General features: G+C 46.1%; 1 protein-coding gene across 7 annotated transcripts in view; it reads right to left on the bottom strand.

The window, feature by feature from the left end:
• The window catches only part of xirp2a (xin actin binding repeat containing 2a), a 40,462-nt gene that overhangs the window by 13,791 nt on the left and 10,174 nt on the right, over window positions 1–16,497 (bottom strand). The window contains exons 2-4 of one of the 7 annotated variants that reach the window (XM_037460652.2): window positions 12,240–12,336; window positions 4,449–4,603; window positions 713–850 (exon numbers count right to left, since the gene is read on the bottom strand). In XM_037460652.2, the coding sequence (XP_037316549.2) occupies window positions 713–850; window positions 4,449–4,603; window positions 12,240–12,336 (390 nt within the window). Of the gene's footprint in view, window positions 1–712; window positions 851–4,448; window positions 4,604–7,631; window positions 7,819–12,239; window positions 12,662–16,497 lie in introns of those variants that run through there. The other 6 variants (XM_037460671.2, XM_037460661.2, XM_062561354.1 and 3 more) reach the window with 6 other exon arrangements.

Here is a 16,497-nt window from a genome sequence, read left to right as displayed (position 1 = left end):
AAGGGGAATAAATAGATTACAGGAGCAAACGATCTGCCTCCTGTGAGCTTCATGCAATTTGAAGGAAAAGAAAGACATCAAATATTGGAGCTTGTATTTATTGCTGTTAACATGAAAGACCGCTGAAACCACTCTAGTCAGAATAATAACGTCCCCCACCGACGTATGGCTGGTTTTATACAACCGGAGCTCAGGGGCATGTTGGTGTGTCGTGGAGGCAACAACTCAATCAAACAGACACCCCGCTCTGAAAGATTTAGCATTCAAGGAGGTCCGCGTGCGCTCGATGGATCCTCTCCGCTTCCTACATGCGCGAATGGGGAGGATGCACAGAGGGGCGGATTTGACAGGGCTCCGTGTTCAGGCATTTCCCACACGTACTCAATGACAGAGTCATATATTTTTTAGGCAAAGTTTAAGGTGCCCTCTTATATTTGACCTAAGAGAGAAGGCGCCTACACCAGAATGTAAATCATCCGGTGGCATTTATGTGGTTCTCCCTCTGACAGAAGCGAGAGCTGTGCTCTGTCTTTCCTGTCGTGTTGACTTTGAAGATGGGGGACAATACATCTCTTTACTGAATAAAATAGCCTCTTGCTAATGAACTCACTATAGGCCACATAAAGGCATCAGTGTTACATTCAGACTGCTCCAGGACTGGGCAAAAGTTCCTTACGGTAATTACAAGGTGAAAAAAGTAACCTGCTCTCACCTGGACAGATCTCTGCTCGAAGTGAATCTGGGCGACGGTGGACTGCGAGGTGGAAGAGGCAAACTCCTGGCTCTCAAACTGTTTCTTCACACTGGCCAGGCCTCCGGGCAGCGAGCGCGCCTCCGACTCACTCATCACCTGTGAAGCAGACAGCACAGCCGGTGATCCATCTGCAACGCGTAGTACACCAGACACACGGCGAGCCTTCGTTATGAGGGATATGGGAGATCTAAAGGGACCCAAGGTGAACCATTCTCCGCCCTCATTGACGGTGAATATGCTGTGCAGGCATTTTATGCTAATATCAAAGTTAATGTTAAGGCATTACGCTAATGGCTTTGAGAAGCGGCAGCGTGGGTGTTCCTTTTAAAACGTGACGTGAATGCTGTCACGGCTCCTCTGGGATCCTCTTGGAGGTTTGAAAAGCAGAGGGGCAGCATGCAGTAATGCACCTGCGATAGTACTGAAGGACAAGATTAGATGAATGGAGACTGAAACATCAATAGACAATTCCACCTTTCAGAATAGTCCCTTTAAAAAGGAACAAAAAAAACGTTGGTGTTTTTGAGCTATGGACTGAATTACTCCTTGAATTGCTGGGCAGCATAAAAGCTGTTTGCTTTGCAAAGAGCAGGAGACTTTCCACAGCTCATCAGTATGGAGGACGTCGTCCCACACTAACAGATTTGGGCAAAAACGCACTCTGACTATTTGATGCAATAATCTCTTTTCGGAATTGTCAATTACTTTCTTAATAAAACATTTATATGGATGATTCTGCATTCAGCCCGCAATGTATATGTGAAGCTCTTTGCTATATGTGCATGTGTATTGATGTTGAACACATGCGCCAAATGTGCTAAATGTTATTTCAGAGTTCCGGTCAGCAAAAATTCTATGTTATCAATATCTGACTACTACTTGCTACAATAGCTGTTGATGAAACCAAAGCAATCAATGTCTCTTGTTTAAATAACATTGACTTAATATCCTCTGAGCAGCCATTCTTCAGACAGATTTGAGAACCCACTGGTGTCATATTTGGATGCGTCTGTGGCAGCATTTGCACATATTGTCATTCCAAAATAAACTGCATGAGAAACGTACTGTTTGTTCTTATTCCTTGCTAGTGTCTTTTCACAATACACTTGTGATATCACAGGAAACATGCAGTTTCCGCTAATTCCAAGTATAGCATCTATTCAAAATGAACTCAAAAATGTATGTTTTGTCAAGTTTTAGGTTTACTGACTCTATGGAGAAATGTTGTTAGTGTCGAAGCGGTGTGTCTGTTATGTAGCGGGTTTAAATACGGAAGTGATACAACATAACAACAGTTAAATAAAAGACATGTTGGACTTGATCTACACACGGGACACAAATAGTGGTCGACTCGGTAAAAGTTCTGAATGTGAGCACTCATTTCAAGCTCAAGCACAAAAAGGCTGCTTCATGTCAGACGCCGAGGTCACACTGACCCAGGCGTCGGGAGGAGAGGAAAACAGGGTGAGGAGAGAGAAGGGGGTGATGCACTGGACGGACTGAATGGTGTCCATTAAGGGGCCTTCTATCCAGTTGTGTGTGGACATGCAGACAACAGCTGCAAAGGTATAGAGGGGGGGGGACTAGCCTCCCGACCCCCAAACACACACGCACACAAACATTCAGCGGTCAGTAGGCAGTAAGGTTGTGGCTCCTGCCACACCATCAGTGTAATCTTATTAGCTTATTGGTATTAATAAATAAAAAAATACAGCAGCTTTATTGAGTTTGTCTGATGGTTGTTATTTGAAGCATAATTACATGCAATAAAAAGCAATTGGCCACTTGAGTAGCAGAGAGAGCAACTGAAAAAGCACTTTCTGCTAACGACAGCTCTCATTTGTTCTGTGATGGCTGTGAAACTTGGCCTTGAGTGGCTTGTTACTATGCCGACCTGTGAGCATACAACAGTTAATGCACTCACAAACCTCATAGTAGGGCAAAATGGATTTTTACAATTATTAGTCTTTAAATGTTCACATATCATATTATTCATTATTCAGCTTTCATTGCAGTCATTTTTGTCTAAATGTTTTATTTATCCCACTATCTTTATTGGATCCCTGTGGACCGGAGGATGCAGCTGTGGTGTGTCGTCATGCGCCGAGGCTCCAGAAGGTGGCGGGTCGCCCTCTGCAAATACATCGCAGTGTGGCCTGATTCATTACTTATCACCTAACACACTAGCAGATCCAAGGATTGGAAGCAAGGTATTGGATCAAAGCCTTTCGGCTATACAGCCCAGCTGATCACAAACCGGAGGATCCACAGATACATTGAAAATATGAAACAGACGGCTTAGGAGTGTCAAGCTTCTAAGCATCGGTTTGGCTCGAGGACAGTTTCCTCTGGAACTGTGATCAGCAGATCTGTAAACATTGGCCTCTGCCGCATTAAATGGCATATTTTCGCCAGCTTATATTCCACCTGCACTAAACCTGCGTGTGGTCCCTCAGATAAGCAACAAGCTGTTATGTGCTGCAGCTGCAGAGCGCAGCAGATAACGCTGGGTCTGGCTTTGTTTTAGACATCGAGTGGACCCACTGCAGTGGCCTTGGCTGACTCACTGCTCACACTGTGAAATCAGTGGGCTCTCTCCTAAGTGCACGCAGGCTCTTCAAAGCTGTGGAGGCCCTTCTTAGTTCTCGGTAATGACTCAGGGATTCTGTATTTAAGTGGAATTTTTTTTCCCCTTCTCTACCGATGCAGTTAAAACAACTCAATTGTGACTGTTGCCTCATACAAGAAGACATACGGTTCTGCCTGTATGTTGCCAGTACATATATACATGTAAACAGCTTGTGCGCTAAATAACGCTGTAAATAGTAACTCTGTTTACATTGAATATTTTGAAGACATGAGTATATTCTTGTTTTTGCCCGTTATTTAATGCAATCGTAATTTAAATCTAGTGGCTTTGAACATCTTAAGCTCCCCTTCCTCAAAGGCTGGGATGGCGAAATAAAGCCGCCATGGACCGTACGTGGGATCAGAGGGAAAATATATTGTTTAGACAGCTAAGTGAAAAAAAAACAACATCAGTGGAGAATATTTTCACCCACCAGAACACCGGATACAGTAGTCTGCTTCTCCAGACTGCGAGCGGGGCGACCACCACCCAAGTCCTTGGATGTAACATTGATGCAGTGACCATAGAGATGTTAATAATAACTGGGCTACGTCCCAGCATATAGAGAAAATCAATGTCAACGTTTTAAGAGGGTTAGGGAATATAACATCCTAGATTTTATTGGAGTTTTTGTCAGATGAAATGACAAAAAAACAAAACCTCACACTGTTTTTATGTTATGTCTCTATGTTGAGACACGGATGGTATATCCTGCTGGAGCAGCCCTGTGTGGAGGGACTGCTGCAGGACTTCCCCCTGGCTCCCAGTCACACTCCGACGATCTCTTTTCCCATCGAGCACTGAGCTTTGTGACACTTTGACAAATCACGCTTCCAACCCGGCAGATGCCCTGTGGCCCCTTTGTCCTTTTGCAAGGCTTTGTAGGCGACACGCGTGACAGCGTTCAGTGGCGGCGGATTTATACTTGGGTCGGCGGGGGCGGGGAGGGCGGGTGAAATGGTCATTAAACGTCCGCGATGCCACATCGTCATATATTAAAATCCAAAACATGCCGATGACTGGTCGCCGTCTCTCCTTACGCCCCGCGTGGAAGTATCGTCTTACCGCGGCAGAGGAACTGGCGCTCTCCTTCTTGGACACGGCGGCTTGGTACATGGCCAGTCGCTCTTTCACCGACACCGGCTCGCCCTCCTGATCCTCGGCGCTCGGGGTCCTGTCCTCTGGATGTCCTGGCGCGGATCGACCTTCGCCGCCTGCAGCTTTGCAAAGACATGAACCTCAGCTGACACACACACCACAGTTAAATTCAAAGGAATTCAGACAAAATCAAACACACGGATACAGTGATGGTGTATAAAATATTATGTTTTAGCCAAATGTGGCCAGAGGCAAACGATCCACGAGTTCTGACAGGAAAGCAAAGCGGAGTGCTCATTAATAGCAAAGCGCCCTGTCCCTGCGGATAGCCAATTAGAGAATACCACTTATTTTATATTTGACTTCTTCGTGCTACAAAGCATCATTAGGCAACATTAAGGCGCAGCGTACACCCACACCGGACCTTTTGGCTCACGGTATGCTCTCTGTCAGCACAGGAAGCGCCGCCGTGGGATGATAACAGACCCTAAATAGAAACAATTCTCATTATGTGCTCTCGCTCCAACCTTTGACACTTTGAAAAGCCGGCTCCGTGTTGCGTTTTTCTACTCCATTAGTTTCTCCACATGTACGCGAGCTCAGAGCCAGTTCTACTTCAAACGTTCCAAGGCTGCTTAATTAAGATGCATCTGGGTGGAGCTGCTTGTTGCTGCGTTAGGAAAGAGATTAAATGCAGATTCTGTGATTAGCAGTGTGGCTCATACTGTTCAATGGGTCTAAGCGCTTCTCTTAGCCCCCTTATATGACTACACTGGCTTGATTTAGCCTCCTGCTGGTGGCCCTGTAGTCTAAATGCAGAAGTCAACCACCGTTCTTTGCGCCATCAACCAATAAAGTTGTGTAACAGTATAGCAGCTGTTGGCTCTGGAAGTGTTGCCCCAATTTCTGTTGCCAATTAAGCTTTCTTCTAGGGCCTTTTTCCTTCCGTGAGGGAGAGAAATATTGTAGAATCCCACTATTGAAATATCAGAAGTGGTAAAGGGAACAAGAGCAGAGGAAACAGAGGGAGACTTAGGTAACTGTGAGGGACACGTTCTAGAATGTTCCTTGGGGCATTATGAGTTAGCGGTTAGCTCACCGGCTACGGTTATTTAGTTTTCCAGCTGACCCTTGGAGCCCCCAATTGTTTTTTAGGCATTTGCAACATTCTCCCAAAAAAACTTCAACCATCTACCTAAAAACATTCAAATCAAAATGAAATTCTTTTGGGCCTTTTAAATCGAAGGGGAAGCATTCACAATGTGGAGTACTTTGAGTGGTGTTCCTGCTTTTTTTATTAGTACTCAACAGGCTTCTAAAACATATTTTGGAACAAAGCAGGGATGAATTTAGCTATGCCACTTACTGGCGGGGCCTTAACTCAGACGCAACTGACTCGAGCACGCTGTCCTCCCCCCACCACCCTTTTAGCCCGCTGCCCCGTCCGGCATGTTAGTGTAACCGATAACCCGTCAGAAAGTAGGCTGCCTGAGACGGCAGTGTCTGAAAATAAACATGGGGCAACATCCTATATATATATAAAAGGGTTAAAATATAAAAATAAATCCATCACCTGAGGCTGACGTGTCCCCCTAATACCGGCTCCATGACAGAAACGCAAGGATAATGCCCTCATCCGTCAGCCGGGACAAACGTCCACGTCACGGTCTAGGGCCGTCAGTGACAACAGCGCCTTGCATGCCTCTGGCTTCTGAGCGGGGAATGCCGTATGCAAAGCTCCCGTAGCAGGGGAGGGTGAGGTAACCAGGGGGGAGGGGGCGCTTACTGGAGCAAAAAAAAGAATAAACCCCGTCCTTTTTATAACCCGGCTCCGTCTGCAGCGTCATGTTGCGGGGAGATTTGTGAGGGGGAGAGGGGGGGGAGGATGTGGGGGGGGGGGGGGGGGAGTGTGCTTGGGGGAGAGGAAGGAAAAAAAATGGGGGGAAGGAAACAAAGTAAAGGCAACATTGAAAGAACTTTTAATAAGATATGAGATGTTTTCTAAGACTTGAAAGTCCCTGTCTCTCCACGCAGCTGCTAATTAGCACTGGCACCAGCGGATGTTTAATTAGCATTAATAATAGCCTTCTCATTGCTTAAGATACCCCAATATAATGAGGGCTTTCTGCAGCGTGGTATTGATATCGCAAAGAAAACATACTTCCTTTCTACTGTTCCGGACGGCACGTTGAAGAGGCACATTTACCTCCACTCTCACCGGTATTCTCCTCCTCCCAGAGCATCCGCTACTTATCTCTTCAAATCACAAATCACGGCTCAAGGGATGGCACCCGGCTGGGTTGGGAAGTGGGGGGGGGTGACAAAAGCGATAGGGGCTGGAAAAAGTCAACGGGGGAGGGCAATGCTGGTGTGCAGCACGACTTGCACCAGTGCAGGAGTGAGGCTGAGCCGGTTGGGAGTGAAAAGGTGAAGGGCGTGAGGGAGGGCAGGGGGGGGGGGGGGGGGGGCAGTGTTTCAGGGGGAAGAGAGAAAAGCGGTACTTTTCAGGGAACGGCCGTGCCCTAACCACAGAGGGGTCACCCTCCCCCTCGGCACCCTTTTGGCAAACACAATTTTACCTTCATTACCTACTGACCAGAGCTTGTGTCTGCAGAGGTTTTCTAGGTTCACTAATTGAAATGTCAGCTGTGGCGGGCGATTTCTCGGACGCCGACGAGACCCAAACAGGCGCAATAACTGAGCCGTCAAATCTATCAGAATAACATCTTCACACAGAAGCCGCAGCGCCCTGAGGCGCTTCCTTGTGCTAAGCTAGGCACTCTGTCTCCGACTTGCACCTCTTTAAGAGTATTCACGATCGGATTGCTGCCAGTTGTGTCTGGTGGAAGGAAACAGGAAGGGCCCATGCATGTTTTATGACGGTGTACAAAATCCTAGAGAAAACTCAAAGTGCCAGTTGTACCAGCACAAAAAAAAAAAACCACAACCATCGGTACTTCATCTTGTTTCCCACTCTCATTCTCGGGCTGCCTGCGGCACGTCAAACCCGATTCATTATCTGCTAAAATGTCATCCACCATCTTCAATTTGTCTCCTGCCACTTTGTGCCCCCCCACCAGTCCCCAAAGGTAGCTGTGCCGACAAGAGGGCTCACGTCGATACAGGAGCCAGCCTTGAAAGATAACTTACCTTTTTCTCTTTTTTAAACCCTGTAGGCTGCTCTGAGTGTCGAACAGCGGAAAAGAAACAATCCAATGAATAAAGGCCTCGGATCACCAAGAAAAACGGCGCCCGGCAAATCCCAGGCAGAGACGGACAGCGCGGCTCGGAGACCAGCTCCAGCAGTGTGCTCGGCAGCTCAGTGAGGCCCAGGCGTCCAGTGACAGCTGTTTTTATTTTAGAAGTCCCCTTGGTAAATAAATAGGAGTGACTTGGGGGGGAGGGATGAGGGCGGTGGATGTGGGCTGGCCTTTTTTTAGAAGTGAGCATCGAGGTACCCGACATGCCCGGAGCCTTATGTCACAGTGGTCATATGGACACAGGCGTCCCACGCCGTGAGACACTCGGCACATCCGTCATTTTTTTTTTTTGCAGCCGGGAGCGGGTAGACGTTTGACAGCTGGAGTCAGCGCTCGCTACCGCGGCATTTCATGACCCAGGACACGCCGCGCTTGAGAGGCGACATTCGCACACCATCACGCGACATCGAAAACGGTACATCGAAAGCTAAAAAAAGAAGAAAATTGTTGAACCAGAACAGAAACCGAGTGGACTTTTACAGGAAGTTACATCACCGTTCGTTCGCTAAGACAAGACATAGTTCCAGCACATCACTATTTGTAGTACCACTACTTGACTATTTTTGAACTTTGGTGAGAGCCAGTTAAGCTGTTCTCCACTTTCTGCTAAGGCAAGCAGCTGCTAGCTCTGACTTTATACCTAGCATACCAGCATGAGCGTGGTAACAATGCTCTTGTCTGGATCACAGCAGGGAAACGAATGAGCATCTTAGGACTTTGAATCCGTGAAGTAATGCTGAACTATTGCATTTCATTAAAAAGTTCTCAAAATGATGGCTCAGTATCGCAGGTATAGGACTTACTACCTTTAAAATAATTACTTTGTTTTTAGACATTTTTGAAATATTTTCTTAACATGACTTAGTATCAAAGTATGAGAGGATTTCGCCTTGTAAAAACATTTACCATCATTTAAAAAAAAAAAAAAGTCATTGTTTTGAACCATAATAAGCCTCTCACCACAGGCCTAAGATTTCCTCATATTTTTTATTTTACTGCCAGATGGGCTACAGGCTGCTGTGTAGGCCACAGATACATATAGTCCCTCTCCAGTTTAATGTACTGCCAGAAAAATTTGCTAAAATATATTTTTCCCCAATGTGGTCTAAAAACCCATCTTGTACGCGCTCCATTGAGACGTCTTTAAACCTTTTTTTTTTGAAGAGATAGCTCCTCATGTTGAGGCCGAGGCAATTCAGTGAGATTGAGCTGGAAACTTCCACCGGTTGCATCCCAGGTAATTAGTTTAAGATGAGAAGACGATTGTATCATAATTCTCCTCCTTCTCCTTCTTGGACATACTTTGCCCTCAAGCAATGGTCCTCCTGTTAAACCAGTGACCGCTCTTCTTCAGCCTCCAATCCTTCCTTACAACACACATGGGGAACTGTTTACGTCTACGCTCTCCGGATCGAGGTGTTCTTGGCACCCCGCCCCCCTGCACATCGACAGGAGAACGGCGTGGCCATCAGGCTCCAGAAGCTGCACTCTGCTGATAATCCCACTCAAATTGCACATGGATTTCCTGTTTGTAACGTGGCAAATAAACAGACTGCCTGTGGAATACCTAATGAAGGGACCTCAGAATGCCCCCGAGCTGAAGCCCAGAGTGAGCGCACGTTCAAATGAATTAAAGTAAAACCTAAAATAACTTTCAGAATATAAAACAGTTGAATGCCAATGAAATCGTTCATTCGTCAGGGTGAGGTGCCAATAAAGAGATTTAGCGTTACATGTTAAACTGTCCTAAGGGTTTCTGGGTTAAATAATGATGTGCTAATCAATGCTAATGAGTTAAGGGGTATTTCATCCGGTGTTATATGTGGGAACAATGTCAATATATTGCTAATACCCAAAAATGTCCTTTGGAGTAGGAGCGCTTTTTTATTAAGCTTTGATGGAAGCAACTTGTAGTCTGATAAGTTGTATGAATCCGGCTGGTGGAAAACTCCCTCTTACAATACAGGTCGTCTTGTATTCAGGCCAATACGTGTCAGTCTGTCAGTTCCAGGCCTCTGTGCACCTTCACTTCTTTGGACTTAAGGGGCTACATTCATTAAAGGATTCATAAAGGCTTATTTAAAATAAAAAGACCAACTAAATGACGTTCTAAGGTCAAGGACTAAAGGAAACATCAAGGAGAAAGTGTAACAGGGGAATCTGAAGGCGACTTCCCCTTGGATGGTTGGGTCAGCGATCTGTGTGTTACTTATTGACCTTCATAGGTGCTGATAGGGGATTTCCGCATAATGTCAAACCAGTGCATTAATGTAAGACCTTATACACAAGTAGAAACTGAAAGATAACGGCAAATGGATATCAGAGATTTTGCTTTTTCCCTTCACCTCTCTTCCAACAACCCCTCAACAAGTCCTCTGGTGAGGAATGTTGGGAGTATAAAGTTGGCTATCTAAAGCTAACGTTGGCTTATCATAAGATACAGCCCTGGTGACTGATTGGTAAGATCCCTTCCATTGGTTTAATATTCCAAAACCAGAGGGCTGTGTAATGAACGTCGCACTTGTTCCGTGCCGTGAGGAAATCTTCACTGGATCCGTGTATTGGATTCACCTTTGAATAGACCTATGTCTTATTATATTACAAATGTGGAATTAAAAAGGCGGTTAATAATAGATCATTATAGACCATGTCAGTCAAAAGGAATGACAACCAGAAAATCTAATGCTCCCACTGATTGATTTTAGAATCAATTTACCATTCATGACAAACTATTATGTGTTCACCCGGAGGAACCATTTAGAAGCCTCACACCAGTACACAACGTAGCCAAACCATTTTTCAATTTCAAAACACAAACGCGTCTTAGTGCATTTGTGTCCCGTAATAGCCACTAAGGGGATCAAACCAGAGACAATCTTTGTTTGTCCCGAGGATAATATTAAAAAGACATTAGCATTTGGCAGGCCAATCTAGGAAGAGATTAATTAAAACACAAAAACATATTTTGGCAAAATCGGGCTGCATTTGGCAGTGTACGCACACACTGAAGAATTCTCTCTGGGACAAGTGTGGCTCACAAGTGTTTCTCAGCTACCGACTGAACCCAATGTAAATACACTTTATAAACGATACAGTTTAACTCCAACCTCCCTGCGTGCCACAGAGCCGGCCGCAGTTTTCCCAGAGGTGATTCCACTGTAACACAAGAGGAAACAAACAAAAAGCCACGGAGCCAGCTTTGCATCCGTTTAAATCCCAGTTATTTAAGCTGTTGAAGCTTGACCCCCCCCCCCCTCCCCCCTCACCCCCCGGGCCGGATTGAGCGCTGTTGTTGCTGACAACTTGTCAGCGGAAGACAAAAGTCAGGATTGTCGAGAAGCTCCAATTTTAGACACGGCGCAGAGATTTAGGGACTCGCAAGGGCGACACAAAAGCCCGACAGATCTCAGGTAGAGATGGAGAAGCTCTCCGTCTGCCTGTGTCAAAACATATCGGGTGTGGGCATGCATGGCTGAATTTACGAGTGTGTGTGTAAATATTCCTGTTAACACCTTGATACCACTTTGGGGGCTGTCAGCTTCTCGCCTTTAGCCTCTCTGTCTCCAAGATCACCACATCTCTCCTTCCCATTTACATCTGCAGAGGCCTATTTCTCTTCTTTCATTAAAACATGTGCATAACTTTCACTTGAGTTGGTTCCACCTGCGCTAAATGCTTTATTCCGTTCTGCTTTAGAAATGAGCAACGTCCGCAGCTCTCTTGAAGATGCAGGCGATACGTGAAGCTCAGGTATTGTCCTTTGCGCTCGCCGCAGTGGGAATGATGCGCACCTCTGTCACCGACCTCAGCGGCCCCAAATGCACGCTTTACCCCACCCTCTTGCATTTAGAAAAACATGTAATAAAGAATCCCGTAGGTGACACATTTTGGATAATCAAACTATAGCAACACAAAAGTGAGCATTTAGAACAGTTGAACACACAGTGGGAATTTAACATGTTTCGCTTTATATGGCGTATTCTGACAAACATTTTGTTATTTTCCAGAGTTAAAGGGTGTTTTATCCCATTTTTGCTTTAACTATCCAGCAAACTTTAGTTTGCCTTTGATCCTGCCCGGGTTAAAAATGGACTGTACCTCGCACTGTGCCATCTGTGAGTGCACCGCTATCAGCGGCAGGTGGAACACAAAACTACAGGTAGCCACGGCGGCGTCGCTATCGCAGTAATGGAAGCCCAGTATCTAGCGAGCCGGCGGCTTCCCATTAAAAAAAACCTGCCAGGGAGGCGGCCTTATCTAACAATAAACAATCTAGTTCTCAAAAGCTGCGTCCTCCCAAATGTTTATCTCACGGGACAAATGCGACACAGCATTGCATCAACCACGAGGGTTGTTTGCTTGACAGACTGGTGCAACCGTGATGCAATGGAAGAGCTGTGGGCCTCCTGTCATTGCTGTTGCACCAAAGCCATCTGAAACTTTTCCCTTCTTTTATAGATTCCCAAATTAAAAAGAACAAAACAAGGGGGGTACTCACACCGAGCAGCCATGGTCCGACCTGTAGACGGGTTGGTGTGTGCGAGACTGCCAGACCTCACTCTTTTGGACGAGGAAGCGTGGACGGCTGTCCCTTCCTGGTGGAGAGAGAGAGGCGGACAGAGAGAGAGAGAGAGGGAGAGAGAGAGAGAGAGAGAGAGAGAGGGAGAGAGAGCTATCAGAGAAAACACCTGTGCTGAGATGCAGAGGCGAAGCCGCCACGGGTCATCAAAACCACCTGGGCTGTGACCAAGTCTTCTGCACACGCACACACACACACACACGCACACACACGCACTCACACACCCTGCTACACATCGGAAGTATGAAAAATGATACAGCCAAGTGTCAAATGGTGACATTAAACTTCTTTGGCTGTCGTCTGGAGCGTCACACACCCAACAGACACACATGCGCACACAAAAATTACATAACACAACACACATGTTACGAGAGTAAAGGGAGACGACCTTGAACACATTGTGAGCAGCAGGCACTGACTGGAAAGTTAGTGCAAACAGCACTTGGTTATATTTTAATAGAGACACTCTAGCGAGGCTTATTGATGGAAAGGTACATGAGTGGTAAACGGCTCGTCCTTGGTGCACACAGGCTTGTTGTTCCCCGGGAAGCACTTTGTCAGCCTGTGCAACACGCCTATTCACTTGCAAATCATCCCCGCGGGGAACAGACACACCTGAGTGTGTGTGTATATGTGGGTGTGTTTGTCTTCAGAAAGTGCGGGTGTGTTTCTCATTTACAAATCAAATGCATTCCCTGTAGCGCTTCTCCGACAGCGCCTTGCCGCGCGTCAGCCCGGTAGTGTCAACAAACACGCATTAGCTCCGCGTAAGCATCTGACACACAAACACACACACACACACACACCTGTCTAGTTTGGTTGGCCTCTCTCTGAGGAAGGTGTCAACCATCATTCCAGAAATGCACCAAAAAGGACAAAACGTTGTCCTCAAAAATCCCATTTAGCAAATCCCCCGAAAGACACGCGGCCCTTTGGATACTTTCCTACGGTATTCCCAGGGCAACGGGGGGAAAGGCAAGCATATTTTTCTATTTTGTCACCATTCTCCCTCTCGGTCAGCGTTCGCATCCAATGAAGCTCAAATGGGTGAGCAGCGGGCAGCGGCAGCACGGCGCCCAGCCCAAAGCGCGGCTCCCCGGCGCTCCCTGTTTGAATGGTGGTATTGAACGGGAGCGCTTTAAGTCCACGCTCGGATGTTACTTTGCTCAGGGGATGATTAAGTGCACTAGCGGGTCTGGATGTTTCACGGCCGAGTGTGAGAGAAATGTGTGTGTGTGTGGGTGTGTCTGTGTTTGCGGGCGGCTCGAAGGTTCATTACAGCCGCTCGCAGGAGTGAATGCTCCTGAACGAAAAGCCATTAAAGGGATTGAAACATTTATCTCTCTTTGGTTGTCTGATGGGCTTGTTTACACCTCACTTAAAGCCAATGTTAGTAGTAAATTATGCATCTAGTACTTGAAGTACAGGAAAAACAGTTAGAAAGATTTCCTTCTGTGCGTAGATCTTTACAGTTGGGTCAGAGCAAATGGAAGAACCTTGAATCCCATGGAAAAAATTGGCAGCGCGTTCATTCCGTAGGAGGTTTACAATGAGGACATTTTTGGCAGACGCAGCTGTAAACTGATACTTGAACGAGGCAGGGATTCTAGTGATTATTAATCTAATCAGCTTCAAATGATGTGCTTGTTGGGTCACTAAACCCCACACATATCCAATGTCGGGGGTTGAACTTCCCTCTCAAGCTCACACAACACAAGTGAAATGCCAAGAATTCCATCGAAATGTGCGTTCCTTCATTTGTACAGATCCTAACAACTCAACCTTTATAATTGAATTCGGCTTCTAACTGCACCTTAACGTGTGAAGCCCCATACACACACACTTCAAGTTGGATTTTCTTTTCAGCGTTCCTCAAGCATTCCATAAAAGTAGCATATGAGAAAAACAGAAAGGGCCTCAGGCCAGAACCCTGGGGCACACCCCAACGAAAATGTCTCCAAGCAGTCTCTATCCCCTTGAGTCGAAAAGAGTGCAAGTAGGCCCAAACTCTGGTTATTTCTTCTCAGCAAAGAGGTTGTAATCCACTCTATTAAATACACATTGACCTCAAAAGATATTATTTAGCACCAATCTCTCACCGCAGGGCTTGGCACTGACGCAATACTGACATCACTAACCCAACGTTTTTCAAAGCTAAATGAAGCTCACTAATGTTTTAAGCTAATTATTTCACTGGCATGAATGATTTTTTGGGGGCAGTTTTCCTAGAAAAATGTCATACAAAGGCAATTCTTTGGCAGGAAAGATTTTGATATTGTTCGGGTGACAAAAAATATTCAACCTATTTATAAAGGCATCCGAGAGCACAGAGACAGCTTCTGAGAAACACCAGCCATTGTACATTATCTCAGACTAGCGTTTATTTTAAAATAAGTATCAAAACACGGTAAGGATTGCCATTTGCTGCTATCCATCGATTCTTAAGACACGTTGTCGATTGGGACCGGCTCTAAAAAGATGTGGGTGTCACTTCCCCCCAGGTTATTTTCTGATATGAATCAAACCAATCAGAAGTCAGGACGGAAGTTACTCGCCATCAGCGAGTTTTATCGAGCTCCCCCGCCATATGCGCTTGCTGCGTGGTGATGGGAGGTGGTGGGGGGTTGGAGGTGGTGGTCTCGGAGTATCTCCAGACTCCCAGAGTTAAAAAGAGACGGTGCTTGGTGGAATGTGTCTAAACGATGCCGGCCCCCGTAGAGATGGATAAAAGAAGTAAACAACTTGCCGGCTTAAAAGGAGCTTAGCTGATGAAATCACTTTTCATCTGGGGCCTTTTCATGAGCGATAGCCGCCTACATAGATGCCAGTCGGACCTTTGCTAGTGAAACCATGGCAACAGGAAAACTAGTACAGGGGTTAGCCTGGGGGAGGTGACACTGTGACACTGGTGCCTATCTGCTGGTGGGGCGACATTGCCGGAGCATCGTCCAGTCCTGGGCGGCGCGGGTATCCTCAATTGTTATGCTTTATGTCAGCCGTTGACATTTTCCTCCTCTAACTAGCAGCGCTGCGTCACGCGGCGCTCTGGTGGCAAGCCGTGGTGCGGCGAGGGTCTCCGAGGAGAGCCGTCGTCCTCTCCTTCTCCCTCTACTCAAATGTTCTCCATCCGTCCTCCCCCTCTCTGCTCCTGTTTAAGGAAGCAGGCTCAAATGGTGTAATTTTCTCAATCCAAGTGGGATAATGGCAGGAATTCAGTTTTTTTGACACAATTTTTTTTCATTTCAATGGATCGGCGAGGGATCACTTAGCATTTGCTGAACCAGGGACAAAAATAAACTCCTAAGTAGGCTCATGTTTTGTGCAGTGCTCCCACCTCACAATGCGACTGGCCAGGTGTGCGGAGGCGACACTCAAGCTGCTAAGAACACAATTAATACATCTGCCTTTAGATATCGTGAGGAAAACAAAATCTTCCCACCAGCACAGCTCACGTTAGTTTAATCTCTACAAAGTAGTAGACCACACACATTTAATTTATTCTGCATTTCTAGACTAATCTCATTATTCACTTGACAGACATTTAAAAAAATAAGCCCCCAAAGGATGTACAGTACACTACAATTGAGGAAGTAGAAGACGTTTCTCTGTTTGGATGCCGAAAGGATCCACCAATCCAACCAAGTAGGACTAGTCTTCGTGGTAAGCTATAAGGCTTTAGCCTTTAGCTTCAGCATTATATTCAAAAAATAGATATGTGAGGTCTAAAACTCTCTGCAAGAGAGCAAATAAGTGGTGACATTTCTAATACTGCAATGACTAAAAAGGAAAAATGAAGGCTTGTTTTTTCGACCTTGCCTGCCCTCCCGAGCCCGTGATGTAATAAGAGAGCATCTCTAACAGCCTTCATCCATCATGGGGAGTTAACACTGTGCTCCGCATCTCTGCATGAGCCTGAATCCTTTGGACTCAAATAGCTTGGAAATGGCTTCGAGTGCTTTTGTCAGAGTCAGCAAGGCAGCAGCAGCTCAAATCAATAAGGTCCGCTGGTTCGATATCAGGTGTGACATTCTGGAGGAGAGAGGGCGCCCACCTCAACGGGAAGTGCTCCTCAAAACAGATCAGATTTTTGGATCGCTTCTCTTTCTATATCATTTCTTTTATTCTCCTTCCCTGTTTTTCTACCTGTCCTTCATCTTTGTTTGAACATCTGGCTGGC

This window comes from Pungitius pungitius, chromosome 3, assembly GCF_949316345.1.
Source record: "Pungitius pungitius chromosome 3, fPunPun2.1, whole genome shotgun sequence".
NCBI lineage: Eukaryota > Metazoa > Chordata > Actinopteri > Perciformes > Gasterosteidae > Pungitius > Pungitius pungitius.
This window is presented reverse-complemented; position numbering and strand designations above follow the sequence as displayed.